The sequence below is a fragment of the Corythoichthys intestinalis genome, chromosome 14 (assembly GCF_030265065.1).
Source record: "Corythoichthys intestinalis isolate RoL2023-P3 chromosome 14, ASM3026506v1, whole genome shotgun sequence".
NCBI classification, from domain to species: domain Eukaryota; kingdom Metazoa; phylum Chordata; class Actinopteri; order Syngnathiformes; family Syngnathidae; genus Corythoichthys; species Corythoichthys intestinalis.
In genome coordinates this window covers 29,106,726-29,125,599 of record NC_080408.1, presented here as the reverse complement: position 1 = coordinate 29,125,599, position 18,874 = coordinate 29,106,726, and the positions used below count along the sequence as shown (strand labels likewise).

Below are 18,874 nucleotides of genomic sequence, written 5' to 3'. Positions count from 1 at the left end.
ATATTGTTCTATCAAACACAACAGTTCTTTTGGCTTAAAATACAGCAGTTTTTTTTAAAGAGGGGTGCAAGCGCAGAAGCGGCTTTTTCAGCCTTGTCTGTGTTTCCACCATATATATATTTTTAAGGGGTAAAAAGTAACAAAAACCCAGAAATGCAATGGCATTGCCAAAAGATACAAAAATACATGCGTTTCATACTCCGCAACACTCTCGGAAAAGGCGGAAGAAGTACTGTAAAAAAGTACAGTACTGAAAGTTTTGGAACTTTTGTTCAAATTAAAACAAAAAACAACTTTTTTTCAGTATCAGATCAGGACTCTGTCTTGACATATTCTCAAAATCAGGAGAGTCTGACAATTTAGGAAAGAGTATGTCCAGAGCCTTTAGAGGAAACATTTAGCTGGGTTAGTTGCAGGCTACTTGAGTCTGCTGATATGAGCAGAAAAAAAAAAGCTGTGGCAGGTTGAATTCCACCAAGGTAACATATATTGATGCACACAGCCACAACGCAGACAAAAGTTACAATTATTTTTTGGGCGGGGAACAATGGGGAGTTTATTATCCTGCTTATAATATGGTTGCCATATCAATCAAAAAGTTGGTACTATGTTCAAAGGACAGGTACACAAAAACAAAAACTAGAAAAGTCTCAAAACTCATTCAGATCATTTACAGCTTCCTAATGGCAGGATTCAATATGTAAAGGGAGCATCAGAAGTGGGACTGACGCTCCACAGGTCAAACAGTCATTTTTTGGCATGTGTGAAAATTCTGGTGCATCAAACGGCAAGGGGCTCGTGTCCATTTTTTCTTGTATAGGAACAATATATATCACATTCTTTCCATTTTTGGTAGATGACAAAAGTGTTTTTGTTGTGTAACCCATCGATGTCTGGAGCACTGGAGTCAATTTCCTTTGGCCTGATCCACCTTTTACATTCAGGAAAAAATGCAAAAACTGTATTATGCAAAACATACTTTTTGTTGTGTCAAATATGAAGCGATTTATTTTAAGTGAAACATTTATGATAACATAAGAGTCACAATCTGTCTCACCAGCAGCCTTTTGAAGGAGCCATCCCCCACGCAAATCTTGTAGTTTAGGGTATTCCTTATGCAAAATTGTGGTTATCTGAAAAAGAAACATTTAACTCTGTTTCAATTGTGCAGAGATATCACCATCTTTGAAAAATACAGTACTGTACGATGCTCCTGTTCCCATTCAAGTGTACTATAAAGTCTATAATACTTCTAGAAAGTAATCTAGAGTTTAGAGACTTTTCTATCATACCCATGAGGAATAACAGTTTTAATCTTAAATAGCAAATGAAATAAAGTGGTACCTCTACTTACGAACATTTCAACAAATGTTTTCAGGTTACAACGGCTCAGGTTAAACGGGATTATATTACGTTGCTAGTTTCGGTCTTCAGACAGCAAATGGGTGTGGTCGTACTTATTTCAAACCCTTTATCCCCAAGTCTGTGAACATCAAACTAAAACCCCTTTCTCAAACAAATGACGGTAAATTCCCGACTAGGCATGTGCCGGTATGAGATTTTGACGGTACGATAACCGTGAGCAAAAATACTGCGGTTTCACGGTATTGCAATTATAGCTCCAAAATTTTGAGATGTATGGGTTTAAAAAAAAAAAAAAAAAAAAAAAAAAAAAAAAAAATTTTTCCCATTGAACAGGATTTTTTTTCAAAACATATTTGCAAATTGGAACATGAATATAATGTGAAAATAGATAAATTAACAAAAAATAACAAATATTTTATATAAAATTAAATAGAACCTAGACTATACCCACAGCCACAGCTCAAATTGCTCAATATTAGAGTAAGAACAAGATAATTGCTATAAAAAAGTAAAAACACTTCTAAATAAAATCATATACTTTATGACTTTTTTTGAGGGGGGGGAGCTCAAGTGAAGTTTCGCCATTTTCAGCCACTGTGTCAACTCTGGTCTACATGATGCCATGCCGTTGTGTTAAAAAGAACAAAGAATTCATAAGTTAATTAAAGTTAAGTTAGTTAAAAATGTATAAGTTTGTTTTATAAATTAGTTAAAATGTAAATATTGTTGAGGAAAGGTTTCATCTACAAAAAAAAAAAGTGAGGAGTGAGACCTCCTTTCTCAATTAGCTATCTTTGACGCGATCCTTTTTCTTCCCCCCTTCTTCCACTCAAGCTTGTTTCTCACTCAGCGGCTGTGAGACATAAAATCTCAACGAAGCTGCTCTCCCAGCTTAGCCTAGGCTAACATTCGTCTTTGTAAGTTTTAGTTAGTTTGTATATTGAATTTGAAAGGAAAATGTGTGTTTTGTTTTTGGCGAACTTTTTAATGGTGCTACTGCTATCCTGTTGAACCTAATCACATGTGGAAAAATCGAATTGTACGACGTTTTAAATGTATTCATTTGTATATTTCACCACGATTTGAGAGCTCAATAAACTGCAGAAAAGTCCGCCTGGTGTTTGGAGGGTGTGTTTTTGGGTTTGCTGGCTGTTTAGCAGAATAGCGTCACTGACACTCACGGCAACAAACAGGGGAAGGGTGAGCGCTGCCGCACCAAGCCACTTTGGCTGCATTTTGGCACATGAAAAATAGCAAATACCGTACTAAGGTATGACGGAAAATTTTAGTGGTTTTGAAACCGCGACGTTTTCACACCACGGTAAACCGTGAAACCGGTAACCGGCACATGTCTATTCCCGACGTTGTGACAATAGCCAATTCAAGTTCATCAAGACTGTATTTAAACCCATGCGATTCAAGAAAAGGGTGCCGAGATATAAACTTGCTGGGCGCCATTTTGACACCTCTGCTGCTCTTGTTTTGAAATCCCCTACGTTGTGCTGGTATTTGTGTGTATTCGTTTTGTTGTCTAATCGGCTCTCTGCCTACGCTTAGGTTAGTATTATTGATCCCCGTCGACCTACTGTCACGGACCCATTGTGTTATTCCCCCTTTTCCGCGATCGCTTGTATTTTTGTTTGTATTTAATAAACCCTTGACCGCATCCCTCCGTTGGTTTCTGGCAACAAAATGAACTACACATTTCCAAAGATGGAGTCTCTACCTCGGCTGTACGATCAATTAGAAATTTAATTTCGTTATGTTTTAAGTTTAATTTAGCCATTTCCATCTCGCTATGTTGATAATTGCGATGTTTACCACTTTTCGTCTTACTGCGAAGAAAGAGGAAGAGACGATCGGCTCCCCGCGATATTTACATCATCAGTCATCATGCTGTGACCCGGGAATTTAACGCTTGCTTTCACATACGCCTCGTCCCGGGAAAGTTCCGGACATTATACTGAGACACGACCCGTGAAATGTCCGCGTAATCTCCGTGTCAGTCGACACGGGAAATTGCTTTCACATACAAGGGCTGTCCGATTAAATCCCGGGATTTTAACAGTGTTTCGGCGTATGTGAAAGGGGCTTTATTAAGAAAGAAATTTCAGGTGACGAGAGGCAAAAATACTCTCTTCGCGTTTTTGCGTCACGAAGAGTGAGATAGGCACCATCGATCTAGTGAAAGACGGCATTGCCTCATTTTTAAAATTTTTTTTGCATTATGTTCCATTATCTACTTCATTACAGATATTAATGATAAGCTTCGGGATATGGAATGATTCAAATGTATTTGGCTTTTGTTTTATTCCAATTATAACATTTTATGTGGCGTCAGTAGTGCTTGGAACCGATGTAAAACGTGTCTCTATTTCCGAAATTTTCGGGTTACGAGACTACTTCCAGAACCATTTGATGTCGTAAGTAGAGGTACCACTGTATATTTTTAAATAGGTATCACAAGATTTCATGATATACTTTTTGAACGAATAGCACATTGTGAAATTACATTTTGAAAGGTGTTTAACTGAAATTGTGATCATGCAGTCATGATTATAAATTAATCTATTTCAGCCATGACATTGAAATTGCACAAGGGAAGATTTACTTCCAAGTTTTGTGTCTAAAAGATTATGGCATGACACAAATGTAGAGGGAAAACTACATGCGATTAAGTGATTAGGATGATACTATACCTCTGTGTGATCCGCATCTTCTGAAATAATTATACTTCTCCTTCCTAAACCTGCTCGTAACAGCACAGCTTCATCTTTTGGGGTTGTAGCCGAATACTCCGACATCAGACAAAAATGGAAAAGCCTCAAGCGTGCAGACTTTGAGCTTGGTGGTTCAGGTGCCTTTTTTTTCATGGGTGGACAGCTTCTATTAAATGCACCAGGCAAAGCCCTTCAAAACAGAGACAGCAAAGAAGTTCAGCTGGCAGATAATTTTCCTTCCACGGGACAGCATTCTGAATTCGCATTTGTGACCAGTGAGATGCATTCAACATGAATGTAGTCAGAAATGGGTAGCCTCGGTTACAAAAAGGACTTTTATTTTGACATGAGCAAAGTTAGTGCTTCTAAATTGACAGTGATCAAATATGTTTGATTATTGCAATGCAAATGAGCTATATCTAATGTTTACTTTTATTTATACTTGCAGCATACTGCATCTTTTTTTCACTAGAATGTTTTCGTTCATTCTCTTTGATCTTTCATTCCATTTTTGGTAACTTTATGTTTGCACCTGACACAAAGACAAGCTCCTTGTGCTATAATTTATAGTTTACTCTTCTTGGTAGGGTTGTCAAACAATTAAAATTTTTAATCACGTTAATTACAGCTTAAAAATGTATTATTCGTAATTAATCGCAATTCAAACCATGTATAAAATATGCCATATTTTTCTGTAAATTATTGGTGGAATGGAAAGATAAGACAAGACGGATATATACATTCAACACACAGTACATAAGTACTGTATTTGTTTATTAGAGTGCTTCTCAATTATTTTCTGTTATGCCCCCCCAAGGAAGACGTAAATGTTTCGCGCCCCCCCAAACTCTCTGCCGCCACTGTAAATAGTATCATTTGTCTATATAATTACTATTATAAATACGCATCTGCCTAACATTTTGTCCTTTTTTTTTTAAATAAAGAAAAAAAGTAACATAGATCAACTTATAATAAAGTATAACTTTATTAACATTGTTTTGTTTGTAACAGAGAACACTTGACGCGCATCAATTTGCCTGAATTTCAAAAAAAGTCATATCCAAACTGTAAAAAATACACTCAAGGTACATTTTTGACTATTTGATACAAAAAAAATAAAATGTAATAAAATCAGTAAATAATAACAAATTAAAATTGATTAGAAGCATTCACTCATGAGGACAATATGCTAAAAAAATCTGACCAAAAAAACAAAACTGAATAAAAGAAAAAAAGTGTCCTTGGACAGAAGGACAGTTTTTATTTTTGCTGCTCACAGTATTTACCTCCTTTGAAATGGTGTGGAGTTATTTTGCAATGAGCATGCTAACAATGCTCACTGGTTTACTGATATAACCAGGGGTGCACATATTTTTTTTGCCCAGGTTCTTAGAGGAGGACCTGGAGATGTGACTTGGTCCTCATTGAGCTTGAGAGCCGACCCGTCTGATGCGATAAAATTATGACAAGCTTTAATTAGAGCCAATTACCTTTAATCAATTATATAAACAATTAACGCTTGATTAACATCAACTGGCACAACAAAATTGCCATTACTTTAAATAAACATAAAAGCACTAATTCAAAATAAAGGGCATTCATATGCGGCTTTCACATTAACTCCAAGCCTTTGTAAAAGTGGGATGTCCTCCTCATAAGAGCTCATTGAACGTGCATGTTTAGCTTTGTGAAATGCGAGCAAAAACACGTTTGTCAGCCCATGGCGCTGTTCTACAATAACTTTATTCCGCCACTTGTCCATAGGGCGAGTGGGGTCCTGTCTGACATCGATAGTTTGATTAATTGCCACATGCTCTGTTTTTTTCGTGCTTTTCAAAGTTTGGATGGCTAAAATTCTTTGACCATACATAAAATGCCCTGCTCTTATTAGCGACATTGGGATTCTCACGGCAAATGTTGCACCACATTTCCGTGCGAGCATCATTTGCTTCTAGCCATGGTACCTCCTGCAGCCACTTTTCAGCAAAAGTCCTTTTTTTCGGTAGCTCCGGTGATGTCTCTGTCGTCTGTCTGTCTTTTGACGGGGGTGGGGGAACACGGAAATAATTACTCAGTGGGGCCTGCCTCTTTGACATTTTGAGAAGTGATTTTCTCGTGTCCGCCGCAAATACAGTGGTCAGCTAGGCCTGTCGCGATAACAAATATTATTGTGCGATAATTATTCTCATAAATTATTGCGATATTATTGCGCCCCCCCAATTTTTTTTTAACCAATTTACAATAACACAGTGAGAATACAGTATACATTAATAGATAAATTCAAAAATACTTTTTAAGAAATCACAACTAAAAACAATACACCATGCCTCTTAAGTAAAGAAAACCAACAATATTGATACCGCACAGCACCACAGAATAAATAAAACGTGTTAAAAAAAAAAAAAAAAAAAAAGAGAAAAAAAAATTGCACTTAATAACTTAAGCATTTAGGCAAATGAAAACTTTTCCCCGTCATAGCTTCTGCAATGGAGTTCCATAGGGCAGGGGTTCCCAACCTATTCCACTAAGGCACACTGTGGGTGCAGGATTTCATTCTTACCAAACAAGATGACAACACTTTTTCCCCAATCTGGTGTTTTACAAGTGCAATCAGTTGATTGCAGTCAGGTGTGGCTTGTTTTAGCAGAAGCCTCATTGGTTCAACTGTCTCTGCTGGATCGGCTGGAACAAAAACCAGGACCCACAGTGTGCCTTGAGGACTGGGTTGAAAACCCCTGCCATAGGGATGCAACGATACAGTTAAGTCACGGTTCCAGTGTTTCCCACCAATGAAAGAGCCACAGTCTCGTTTGCGCCCCCCCCCCCCCCCGCCGAAAAAAAAAAAAGATACTAATCAGATGCGTCAGTCAGCCGATTACACAGCTGTAGCCCACTCCACTCTACTACCCGCGCGAGTGAGAGCAGCATTTTAGAGTAGTATTTTATTTATTTCTTCATTCATTTAAGAGACGCAAGGGGAACGAGTAGGAAGAATGGGAGAACGAGCGAGATAGCGAGAGATAGCGGTCGCATGTCGTAGCAGCCCGCTGTTATTTTGTTATTGTTTTTCTTTATTATTGTTACCACAATCAAGTGGGTAAGCAAATACAGACTTCTCTCCTTCTTCCCCATATCCGGGGCATTACAATAGTTTGGATCGGACTTTTCGGCGAAAGTGAGCGGTGGACGGCCGTCTTGGACGGAAAGCAAACTTTGATTGAACTTGCGCAGAGAGGCGGGGCCCAAAATAAAGCCTTGCTCTATTTTCAGAGCCTTGGTCACAGTAAAGTATTTATTAGTTCAAGCAGAGTAAAATGATACATATTCACGGTACAAGAACGTCGTTTCCGTGTCCATCGATTGGTAAGAAAAGGCTGTTTGTACGAGTGACGTGTGGGCGCTCGCGTCGGGGGGACATTTCGCGTGGAGTGGCTATTTTTCGGCACAACACCGACGCGCCAACTTCAGACAATTACGGCTGACGAAAGTTGGATAAATGCGCCCCCCCGCCCCCCCAATTTCGCGAGCTCTGGGACACTCGAAAAATGACTCTCATACCTCTCCTTGCTAAGTTAATGGTACCTCGATGTGCGTTTGTGTGGAAATTTAGTTCACGAACAACGGGGAAAAAACTATTCACCTTCTCACCGAATCAAGAAAAACTTTACACGGCCATTAGAATTCCCCCAGTCCTGTAAATGGGTCAGTTGACAGAAGGACTGTTATTGTTGTGGTAATGTAGTACTTATGAGGGTCAAATAAAAAGGAGAAAGGAGGGCTACGCCGGCGGTCTGAAACCCGCGGCTCTTGGGCCGCATGCGGCTCTTTAGTGCTGCTTCGGAGCTTTTTTTTTTTTTTTTTTTTTTTTTTTTAATGGAAAAAGATGGTGGAGGGAAATATATTTTTTGTTTTAATAGGATTTCTAGGAGGACAAACATGATACAAACATTCTTTCAATTCATTAATATTGTAATGAAGTTAAACTTGTGGTGTCATCGTACAACAGAGTAGTCACGTGGTGCACTATAGGATCCACTGCAGGGAAAATAAACATTTAATCATGAAGGCTAATTATGTATTTCTAGCCAACTTATTCATTTTTATAGTAGGCTAATATAGCTAGTATTGATAATTATAAGGCTTGTACAAGGCTTTTAATTTTTTGCTGCTCCAGACATACTGTATCAGTTTTTTTTTTTTTTTTTTTTTGGGGGGGGGGGGGGGGGGGGGGTGTCAAATATGGCTCTTTCAACAGTTTGGGTTGCCAACCCTGAGTCACTACAAGATGTAAGTCGTACTATTGCTACAAGAAAAAAAGTCGCATTATTACATAGGGTAACGTAGCTGTAATCAGCAACGCATTTTACATACATGTACCGTAGCTGAGAGCTATAACATTAGCCTAGCTAATGAAATATTTCAAATATATCTTTGTTATGGTTCTTCTTGGGGGAAAAAAAAAATGAAAAAAAAAAAAAAATCGCCGTGGCACGACATGGTGTGGCTGTCCGACTCCGATGCAGCCCACCACCACAGTTTCAAAAAATCCTATGGTCAGAGACCCTCCCACCACAGTCTCCTAAAATCCTGTGGGAAACACTGGGTTCGGTACGATTTTTGATACGGGGGTCACGATTTTCGATCCGATTCAATACATTTAATGCTCTGTAAAAAAAAAAAAACAATTATATTTTTTGTTTCGTTTTTTTTTTTTTTTTTTTTTTTTTTTGCTAGCGAGCAAAAATTAAATTGCCATCATATAAACATGCATTTTAGTGCATAATATTTACTGTATGTGCTTACTTCTTACTGATCTGAAAAATGTTTGTACAAAAGTGCTGAGAACAATCTTTACTGTTTGTAAAGTGAGGCAAGGCACACTGTTGATTGCTACAGCTTTCTTAGCAGCTAGGTTTACTACATGAGCAAGACATCCTATTTGTGGTCCGAATCCATCTGTGTCACGTACTGAATTAACAATATTTGCAACAGGGTAGTCACTGGTATGGAATGATTTGGCCTTCTTAACTTCCATTCAGTCATGACAGTTTAGAATTCATCAATGTAGTATAGACCCTACCCACCGACGTCACAAAATCACGTGCTCGCTGTATTGTTCCGCCCCCTTGTCCGTCATTTTGTGTCTGTATTATCAATGGTCTCAATTGATCGAGCAATTTATAATGCATTTCATGGAAGACCCGGTGCTTTCGGATGCCGTAAACTCACTTGATGCGTTGCATAAAAGGCGTTATGTGGAAAAGCTTCAGTTTATCCATTCGCCAGATCCATATTTGATGCCTAAATCGATGTTTTTCGACCCGCTGTATTTGCCAGACATCTGCTAGCTACCCTGATATTTAAAACTATCTTGTCCACACAAAATCAGCCTATTCTCACGAAAGTTTGAAAAACTTTAAGAGCTTGGAGGCTTATAAATACTTCGTGGCTGGTTGGGTGAAACAGGTCCTCGTCCACGAAAATTCGGCAGGAATCTATCTTGTGCTTGGAAAGGTGAGTTACAAAATTTTCAATTCAAAATCTTTTGTTCTTGCTAACATCCACTGTCAAGTCTAATGTATTTCATGTCATTTGTCAATGGAGCTAGGGCTTTTAATGTTTATATGGTTTAGCGATAGCACTCTCACTATATACATACGTGTATGTTGTCGGCGATTAGCCGAGCAATGATCTTAATTGTGGTTGTCAGCCCAAAACCCAAAAATATATATTAAATGCATCTTACCAGATATAAAATGACTACTACATAATCTGTGGTAATCGTTTGGAGCCCAGTTTTCTCGTCGAATTGCAGCAGCCCATCTCGCTCTCTGCTCTCCGGGTCTCTCGGAATCCGGTAGAACTTCAAGTCTCTCCGTCTATCTTCTCTGTTATTGCAACCGACCGCCACACACGCCTTCACCATTTTGATTATTAATGTTAACGAGCAGAAAAACACGCCGTAAATAGGAGGAATGTACGTAGCCGTAACAGGTAAACAGGATGTGTTGACGGACAATTGGGCGGCACCAGTCAGGAGAGCGGAGTTGTGACGTCACGTGGGTAGGGTCTATATGGACTACGTAACCCACCATCACTCTGTGCTCACGTAGCCAATGGCATGGGACGTACCACATCTAGTGTGCCATTTCATGATATCTAGTGTGTGCGCGCATTTAAAAAGTTAACAAGCGCCGCTGAAGTCACGTCTGCTCATTACTACACAACACCAGCATATGAAACAGCGCTCTTAATTTCATTCAGATGTTTATTGTCAAAGCGAGGTTGTTCGTAACAGCCTAGTCGGTAACAATGTTTTGGCGGACTTCGTTGTAAATATCCGGCGTTGTGCCGAAAAACAGCCACCCGCGTGAAATGTCACTCCTGACGGGAGCACCCACACGTCAATGACACCGGCACGCTGTAGATGGTCCACAGTCACTCCGGAGCACTGATGCGGCCGGTATACGTTGAACAACAGGATATAATGGGAACGATTGGCTCCAGCGCTAGTTTTTGCCGGACTTGGAACGAAGATGCATTTTGCGCAGTTGGTAACGAAGAATCCGAGACTGAGTTTTGTCACTTCCGTTCAGTGATTCGGTCCTCCGGTTCCTGACCTAGCTTGCTGCTAACTTGACTTTCCAGTAATGACTATGCGGTGAACGAGTCATAAAATGAAAGGAAATGACTTTGTCACATATTTGTTAACGTGGAGCCTATCAAATGCTGCTCAAACAGACAAAAACACCACACAAATCTAGCGAGCATGGTTTAGTGTTCTACTTTTCTCAACAGACTCGGGACTGTACCTATGACGATATACTATCAAATTTACAGTAATTTAAAACGCGTAGCTACGAGGCAAGCAAAAGCTGAGCTGCGGTCGCGTGACGGCAGTGAAGCGGGCAGAGAACTGTCACTATATGGAGGCTTCATGGCAGCGATATTTACCTCATATGTGCACAGAAAAAAAAAGAATATTTAGTATGATCACCATAATACTGATTTGCAATGAAACTGTATATACATGTCAATTTTTTCCGAGTGTTTTATTTTTTTTTTTGTGTCAGAGGGTGTCGGTTGGTTTGACAAATTATGTCAATCCGTCCATCATGTGCTACTCAAGCGCCCAAAAACAAAGCGCGCGGACACGGGAGATGTCGCAATATGTCTACATTTTTCTTAACAGACTAATGAGAGTAGAAAGGCGACATCATAAAGAGCAAACAATTATTTCTCGTCAGCATTTGACGATCTGAGATGCGGGGACGACAGGGGAGCTGGCCGGATTATTTTATTTATTAATACCAGTGCAAAAATTCAATACGATCATCTTAATAATAAAAAACAAAAATACAACAGAGCGAGAGGTAAATATGATGTGTTGGTCGTTCCATATTTAGAAATTAAACTTTCGATTTATTTTTATTTTCGTGACAGCAAGCATGCCGCGTTGGCTGGTAGCAGCAGCATTGTATATGTGAGCAAGATCATGCTAAAGAAAGTCCGTGCGCCCCCGACCCCAAACCCCCACTTCCCCCTCAAAAGGAAAATGTTTAACCGTGTCCTAAATCGAAATGCAAGCACGAGCCATGACTTTGAGCCCATAGAACTAGGACAGACAACGCGGAAGTTCTCCCTCGCTTTTGCAGCAGCGGGAGGGAGACGAGGCTGTCTGTGAAAACAGAATGATAGCGCCTGTCACTCATTTCTGAAACTACGACGAGTGGTCAATGTGCAAGAGAGGGAGGGGCCAAGCAATGTCACTTCCCGTTCAGTTATACTGTGAAGCGGTCTTTGGTGATTCGTTCGGCAACGTCACTTCCTGTTCACTAACCGAACGATTCATTTGGGCGGGGAGGGAGATGAGGGGGGCGAACGATTCGTTGAACGAATCTTTATACTGAACGAACCGGAATGGATTCGTTTACTCAAGTGAACGACAGATCCAGTCACTGGTGTGTGCCGAGTGCTCTTCCTTAGTTCAAAAATACTGCGCGCACTCTGAAAACGAAAGCGCCACTGCCACCCACTGAGTGGATGTGCAAGTACACTTTAATCCAGTACGGCAAAAAAAAAAAAAAAAAAAAAAAGCATGTTCCCCGAGGTCACATGCGCCCCCCCCCCTGGCATCGCCCCGCCCCACTATTTGAGAAGTACTGGTTTATTAGAACAATAAATCAACAAGATGGCATTAACATTATTAACATTCTCTTAAAGCGATCCATGGATAGAAAGTTCTTAAAAGATAAATGTTACTACAAGTTAGAGAAATTTTATATTAAAACCCCTCTTAATTAGAGCTGTCCCGACTAGTTGACATAGTCGACATCATCGATGACGTAAATCCGTCGACGAGCACAACATCCCGTCGATGGTTAATGAAGGGTTAAAAAAATACATGCGTGGAAAGTTAGAATGTCGGATGCTGTTTGCAAGCGGGGAAAGCGGCACAAAGCCAAAAAAAGCGCACCAGTGTCCAAAACATTGACTTATTTCAAAGAAACAAAGGAGAGTACACTCTTCTGTCCTGTCTCTTCAATGCCAAGCTTGGCTGCACGTCGGCCGTGAATAAACACCTCAAGCGCCTTCACGCAGTTTGTAATTTTTTTTTTTCATTTTTTGTACACCAGAGGGTGCTGTCGCCTTACTAAATAATAATGTTTCATTGACAATGGGCCTATAAGTGCTATTAGTATTGTTCTTAATGCTAATTGAAAGGTATATTTTATGGTATAGAAAATTATATAAGGTTAAAAGGTATTTTATAAAATATATACAGTATATACAGTGATTGCACTCAAGGGAGAGATTGTCAATGATAAGGTAATAAATTAAGGTAAAGGCAATTCATATAGGCAATTCATTGATATATAAATAAGGTTTAAAAGGAAAAAGGTGAAAAGTTTTTGTTAATTTCTAATTGTGTTGCTTTATTTGTGTGCACCGTAGCTCTTACAGTGTGTTTACATCAAGGATGGAATAAAAGTTGTAAACTATCAGTTTAAGAGACCATCTTTTCAATGCTACACTAGTTAATTCTATCTGCATTTGAACTCATTGTTTATTTGTGATTTATTATTGTTATTTACGTGTTTATTTGTATTTTAATAAATAATTTGAGTGTTCCAATATGTTTTTGTGAATTGATAAGCGTCAACAAAAATTTCATTGCTAAATTAGTAAGTAAAAAAAAAATTTAAAAAAATTTATTATTAGATTAGTCGACTAATCGTAAAAATAGTCGGCTGACTAATCGGGAGAAAATTAGTCGTTTGGGACAGCCCTACTCTTAATGTTTTCATTTTATTAAAATTTGTAAAATTTTCAATCAAAAAATAAACTAGTAGCTCGCCATTGTTGATGTCAATATTTACACCATGCTCACTCATTGTGCTGATACCCATAAAATCATTTTGGCCCAAGCGCCAGCAGAGTGCGCCAAAAACCAAAAAACAAGTAACAAGCTGAAATTACACTGCTGTCATTTTAATCTGTTTGAGCGGGGCATGTGCGTTAATTGCGTCAATATTTTAACGTGATTAATTTAAAAAATTTATTCCCGCCCGTTAACACGATAATTTTGACAGCCCTACTTCTTGGTAAAAAATTCAGTTCCTCTGATTATCAATCTATAATTACATCAACATTAAATAGCAATATGATCAAGGACAAGCCTGAACGTGAGCGCGCGTTAATGTAAACCGAGTTTGAAAAAGGATTGATGTCATATTGTGTAAGATGGAAGTTTTCTGCGAGTTAAGCAAATCCAACGCCATTAGAAAATACTTTGCTCTTTCTGCAACAGGCATATACACCGGAATGAGGAGACATTGACGGAAAATTCCTGTCAAATTGTTGTGTTGATGCTTTAATTGACAAAAATAAACAGCTAAAGGAAATGATCCATTTGATAACATACCTTTGTTTCTTTAGATGAACACTGTTTTGTCTGGGGGGTTGGCTATCACTCCCGCTGAATGGATGATTTTGGCTATCTTTGATGCATTGTATTAGTTTTCTCACTGCTGCTTCGATGTCTGATATACTCTGGTGATCAAAGCAGGACAAATGTTTATTCCCTTTGAGTTTTTGTTTTTATTGCATGTGTATAGTACTGTATGTGTTTTTCATACTATATAGCTATACAATGCCAAATCTCCATCTTGGACAAACAAATCCTCATCATTATTCTCGTCCTATTTATCACTGTCAGGATGTGTCGAGGTTGTACCAATCTAAAATTGGAGCTTAGAAACCACGTACTTGTGAAGGTCCAGAGCAGTCTCCATCACCTTTTTTCATGTGACTTGTACTTTTGCTTGGAGGCAAAGCTTCTCTGTTCTCATCACTCGGACCGCTTGGAGGCAAAGCTTCACTGTTCTCATCACTCGGACCGCTTGGAGGCAAAGCTTCACTGTTCTCATAACTCTGACCGCTTGGAGGCAAAGCTTCACTGTTCTCATCACTCGGACCGCTTGGAGGCAAAGCTTCACTGTTCTCATCACTCGGACCTTTGTCTTCGTTTTCACTGTTCAATGGTACACAGGTCAATGATAAATTGGTTATATCCTTTTCTTCTCCCTCTTCTTTGATGTGAGGGATTTCTGTCTTCTTTTCCTCTTGATTGAGAGAAAATGCTCTTTTGATGTAAGGGAACTGTTCTTCCTCCTCTTTCATATGAGCAAACTCTGGCAATTCAATGTCTGCAGAACACAAGACAACGATACACATTTCATTTACGTTACTTTCACAACCATAAAGCCTGAGTTATGCTTCTGCCTGGCGGTGACGGCATGGCAATTACGGCGTCAATGAGCATTCCATAGTTCTTCAACAAGGGAACGCCTTGCTCTGTAATTCACCGCCAAGCCACTAGAGGGGTGTGGCATTGTGTTTGTACGGTTTGGGGGGACTCTTGTCGACTTAGTCTAGTTTTCCGCCGGTTACACAGCAACGCCAACGGAGATGGAACGCTTGAATGTGGATCTTTGGCTCATCAACATTGAACAACAAATGTTGATCATACTGTAATGTCCGTAACTAAGTGCGGTTCCTTTAAGAGGCAATCAGACTGGGGAGCTGTGACATAGCGGGAAGCGAGTGGAAAGAACGGGAGAACGTGAACGTTAGCTGTCGCATGTTGCGGCAGCCCGCTATTATTTTGTTATTTGCTTAAAGTGAGGAAAGCCATCATCGATTCCTCTCCTTCTTCCCTCCATCCGGAGCTATTACAATACAAATGTTGAGGCGCAGGTGACGCAGAAGGCTGTTGCAGTAGAAGCCAGCAGCGTTTTGTCCGATTTCTTTGCCGTGAAGTGCACCAATGAAAAATACGACAAAGTGATAAAAAGCTGGCAGTTTTGGCCGACTGGGCCACTGCTTCGGGTGGCCATTCGCTTCCGAACACACACATACTTGTCTCGGTGGTTCTTCCATTTTTTTTATGCAATCGCTGACCTTGCCATTTGGCAATCTTTATAATATCTTGACGAGACTTGCTCTTCGATGATACTCCCATCGGCTTGGTCCATTTTTGCGTGTAGCAAAACATTGTTTGAAAATGGCGGTGATTTTGCGCTTAACTGGAAACAACAGTCTGAGCACACCGATCACAGTCCATTTGGGCCACGTCACCATACGCTGACGCCGCACAAGTCAAGATTTTCTTGAAGTGCACGAAAGGCTACGGCAGAGGGTCGTAGATCAGGTCTGCCTTGACGGCGCAGATCTGCCGCAGAAGCATAACTTGGTCTTAAGGCACACCTAAAAGTCAAGAATTTTCTCCAAAATGGACAGTGTACCTATTAATGTGGTGCGCCTTTTGTGTGGACTGAGTACCAAAATGTGTCTGTATGACGAATTTTTGAAAAGGCAGATGTTTTGCATGGGATAGGGGCCGTGCCCCAGTAGCTTTAATGTTCGAATGTGCACGTTAGGCTAAACAACATTGGTTTGGCGAAGGACCATCCCTTTTATCTGTGACTATCTGCGCCCATCTCACACCTGCTATGAAAAACCAAGTGCATCTGATGAACTCGGAGCTTGCCATTACTCCAGCACGCTTGACAAAGGAACTCCAACCGCTGGACGTCTGTGTAAACTGTTCAAACAGTGTTGTTCTCGTCAACGATGACGAAAATATTTTGTCGAAGAACAATTTTTTTATGACGACGACAAGCTAAAAATGTGGTTTGGGAGACTAAAAAATAACGATCCGAATGCCAGTTTGAAAGATGAAAACAAGATGAAATTCGCCAGTTTCTGTCATAAGTTCACAATGTGTGACATTTTCTCATCGTATGTGTAGTTAGCATACTTCGCAGCAGTGCTTGGTCGTATCATTCAAGTGGACATGCTGCGCTCTGACCTTTGTCATCATCTTCACTCTTCGAAGGGACAGACATCTTTGCCAACTTGAATCCATCCTCTTTGATTTGAGGGGTTTCTGCCTCTTTAATGAAAGGAGACATTGGCTTCTGACATTGAGTAAGATGTTTTTCACCAACATCTGCAGGATATAAGACAAAAACACATTTGATTATCTTCAATCTCATGTGGTGACTTGTAGGGATGCAACGATACATTTAAGTCACGGCTCGGTACGATTTTCGATACGAGGGACATGATTTTCGATTCAATTCAATACATTTAATGCTCTAAAACAAAAAAGTGTTGTTGTTTTTTTTAAAATTTTGCTTATAAGCAAAAATAACAATGCCATCATATAAAAATGCACTATAGGGCATAATATTCATGTGCTTACTTACTTATGTAAAGAAATTTTGAATAAAAGTTCTCAGAACAATCTTTACCGTTTGTAAAGTGAGGCGGGGCACACTATTGATTGCTATTACTCTCTTAGCAGGTATGTGGTTACCACATGAGAAAACCCTAACCCTATTTGTGGTCCGAGTCCATCTGTGTTACGTACTGAATTGCAATGCAGCATTATCTATAGTCACTGATATGGATTGATTTGGCCTGCTTAACTTCCATTCAGTCACGGCGGTTTTTAATTAAACGATATAGCATATGGACTATGTGTCCCATGATCACTCTGGGCTCACGCAGCCAGTGGCATGGGACTTGGGGTAATCTAACGTAGCACATATAGGGTGCTATTTGACGATATCTGGTGTGTGAGCGCAAGTGTTGTCGGGCATTAAAAAAAGTTAACAAACGCCACAGAAGTCACGTCTGCTCATTACTGCACAACACCAGCATTTGACGATCGACTGTCATAAACAGGACAAGTTTGAAGTACAGCGCTCTTAATTTTAGGGGTGCACGATATCCATTTTTTATACCGAGATTGATAACTTCCTGCTCTGATACCGATACGATAACCGATAACATATATTTCATTTTTCAATGTATATTCACCTGAGTTTTTGAACACCTGTAGGTCAAAAATACTAGTGGTTGATTCACCATAGATTTGCCTTTGACCGAACCAGAATTTTCATGATGACATGAACATTATTATATTGAACAAAAGAAAGACAAGAACAGTTTTGACTTCAAATAAAGTGCCCATATTAATTTTTTCAAATAAATGTAATTTGAGTCAATCACAATCAAACAGTCAATATCATTGACGATGTGTTCCCCTGAACAATGAGCACCGATCTAAAACAAACATAAACCCAACAGGTATAGTGCTTTGTCAGCAGATAAAACATTTGGTGCAACAGGAGAGGAGACTTTTATCGTCCTGGTCCATGAAACAACTTTCTTAACCTGGCAATTATAGAACAGTAAGCCTACCAATAACCAAAAGGCCTCTCAAGAACTTGTAAACATAACACTGTAAAATGCAAACATTTGCTAATTGCCATAGTAAGGTTTATAACTCAGTGAAGGAAAAATACGGCCTCTAAAACAGTAACAAAACTTTGACTACTGGCAAAACAGGAGTAGAAACTAATGCATCCCAATCCGACACCGTGCCAAAAATATTATTAATAGGCCCGATAACATATTGTTATTGGATTTATTTGGATGACATCATAATTCCTATTATCGGACCGATAATTATTAGACCAATAATCATCATGCACCTCTACTTAATTTGCCACTCATTGTTCATCATGTAACCGTGAGTTAGCCCCACAGTCTTAACCTGTCTGTTGTCAAAGCGAGGTTATTCGTAGCAGCCAAGTCGGCAACAATATACAGTGTATCACAAAAGTGAGTACACCCCTCGCATTTCTGCAGATATTTAAGTATATCTTTTCATGGGACAACACTGACAAAATGACACTTTGGCACAATGAAAAGTAGTCAGTGTGCAGCTTATACAATAGAGTTAATTTATTTTCCCCTTAAAATAACTCAAAATGTAGCCATTAATATCTAAAGCCCTGGCAACTAAATTGAGTACACCCCTTGAAAAAACGTACATCCCTAAATGTTCAAATGTAGTACTGCTTGTCATTTTCCCTCCAAAATGTCATGTGACTCATAATAGGAGTGCTGTCAGCATTGCTGCAGAGATTGAAGAGGTGGGGAGACAGCCTGTTAGTGCTCAGACCATACGCCGCACTCTACATCAAATTGGTGTGCATGGCTGTCACCCCAGGAGGAAGCCTCTTCTGGAGATGGTACACAAGAAAGCCCGCCCGTCTCATCAGACCATAGGGCATGGTTCCAGTAATCCATGTGCTTTGTTGACATATCTTCAGCAAACTGTTTGCGGGTTTTCTTGTGTCCCGTCTTCAGAAGAGGCTTCCTCCTGGGGTGACAGACATGCACACAAATTTGATGTAGAATGCGGCCTATGG

General features: G+C 39.7%; 1 protein-coding gene across 1 annotated transcript in view; it reads right to left on the bottom strand.

Moving 5' to 3' along the window:
* Window positions 1-536: 536 nt before the first annotated feature.
* Window positions 537-18,874, bottom strand: part of LOC130930324 (uncharacterized) — a 29,387-nt gene continuing 11,049 nt past the window's right edge. Inside the window, exons 5-10 of the mRNA XM_057858206.1 lie at window positions 16,459-16,599; window positions 14,355-14,794; window positions 14,011-14,138; window positions 4,065-4,275; window positions 1,058-1,133; window positions 537-931 (exon numbers count right to left, since the gene is read on the bottom strand). Coding sequence (XP_057714189.1) covers window positions 681-931; window positions 1,058-1,133; window positions 4,065-4,275; window positions 14,011-14,138; window positions 14,355-14,794; window positions 16,459-16,599 — 1,247 coding nt within the window. The 3' untranslated portion in view covers window positions 537-680. The remainder of the gene's footprint in view (window positions 932-1,057; window positions 1,134-4,064; window positions 4,276-14,010; window positions 14,139-14,354; window positions 14,795-16,458; window positions 16,600-18,874) is intronic.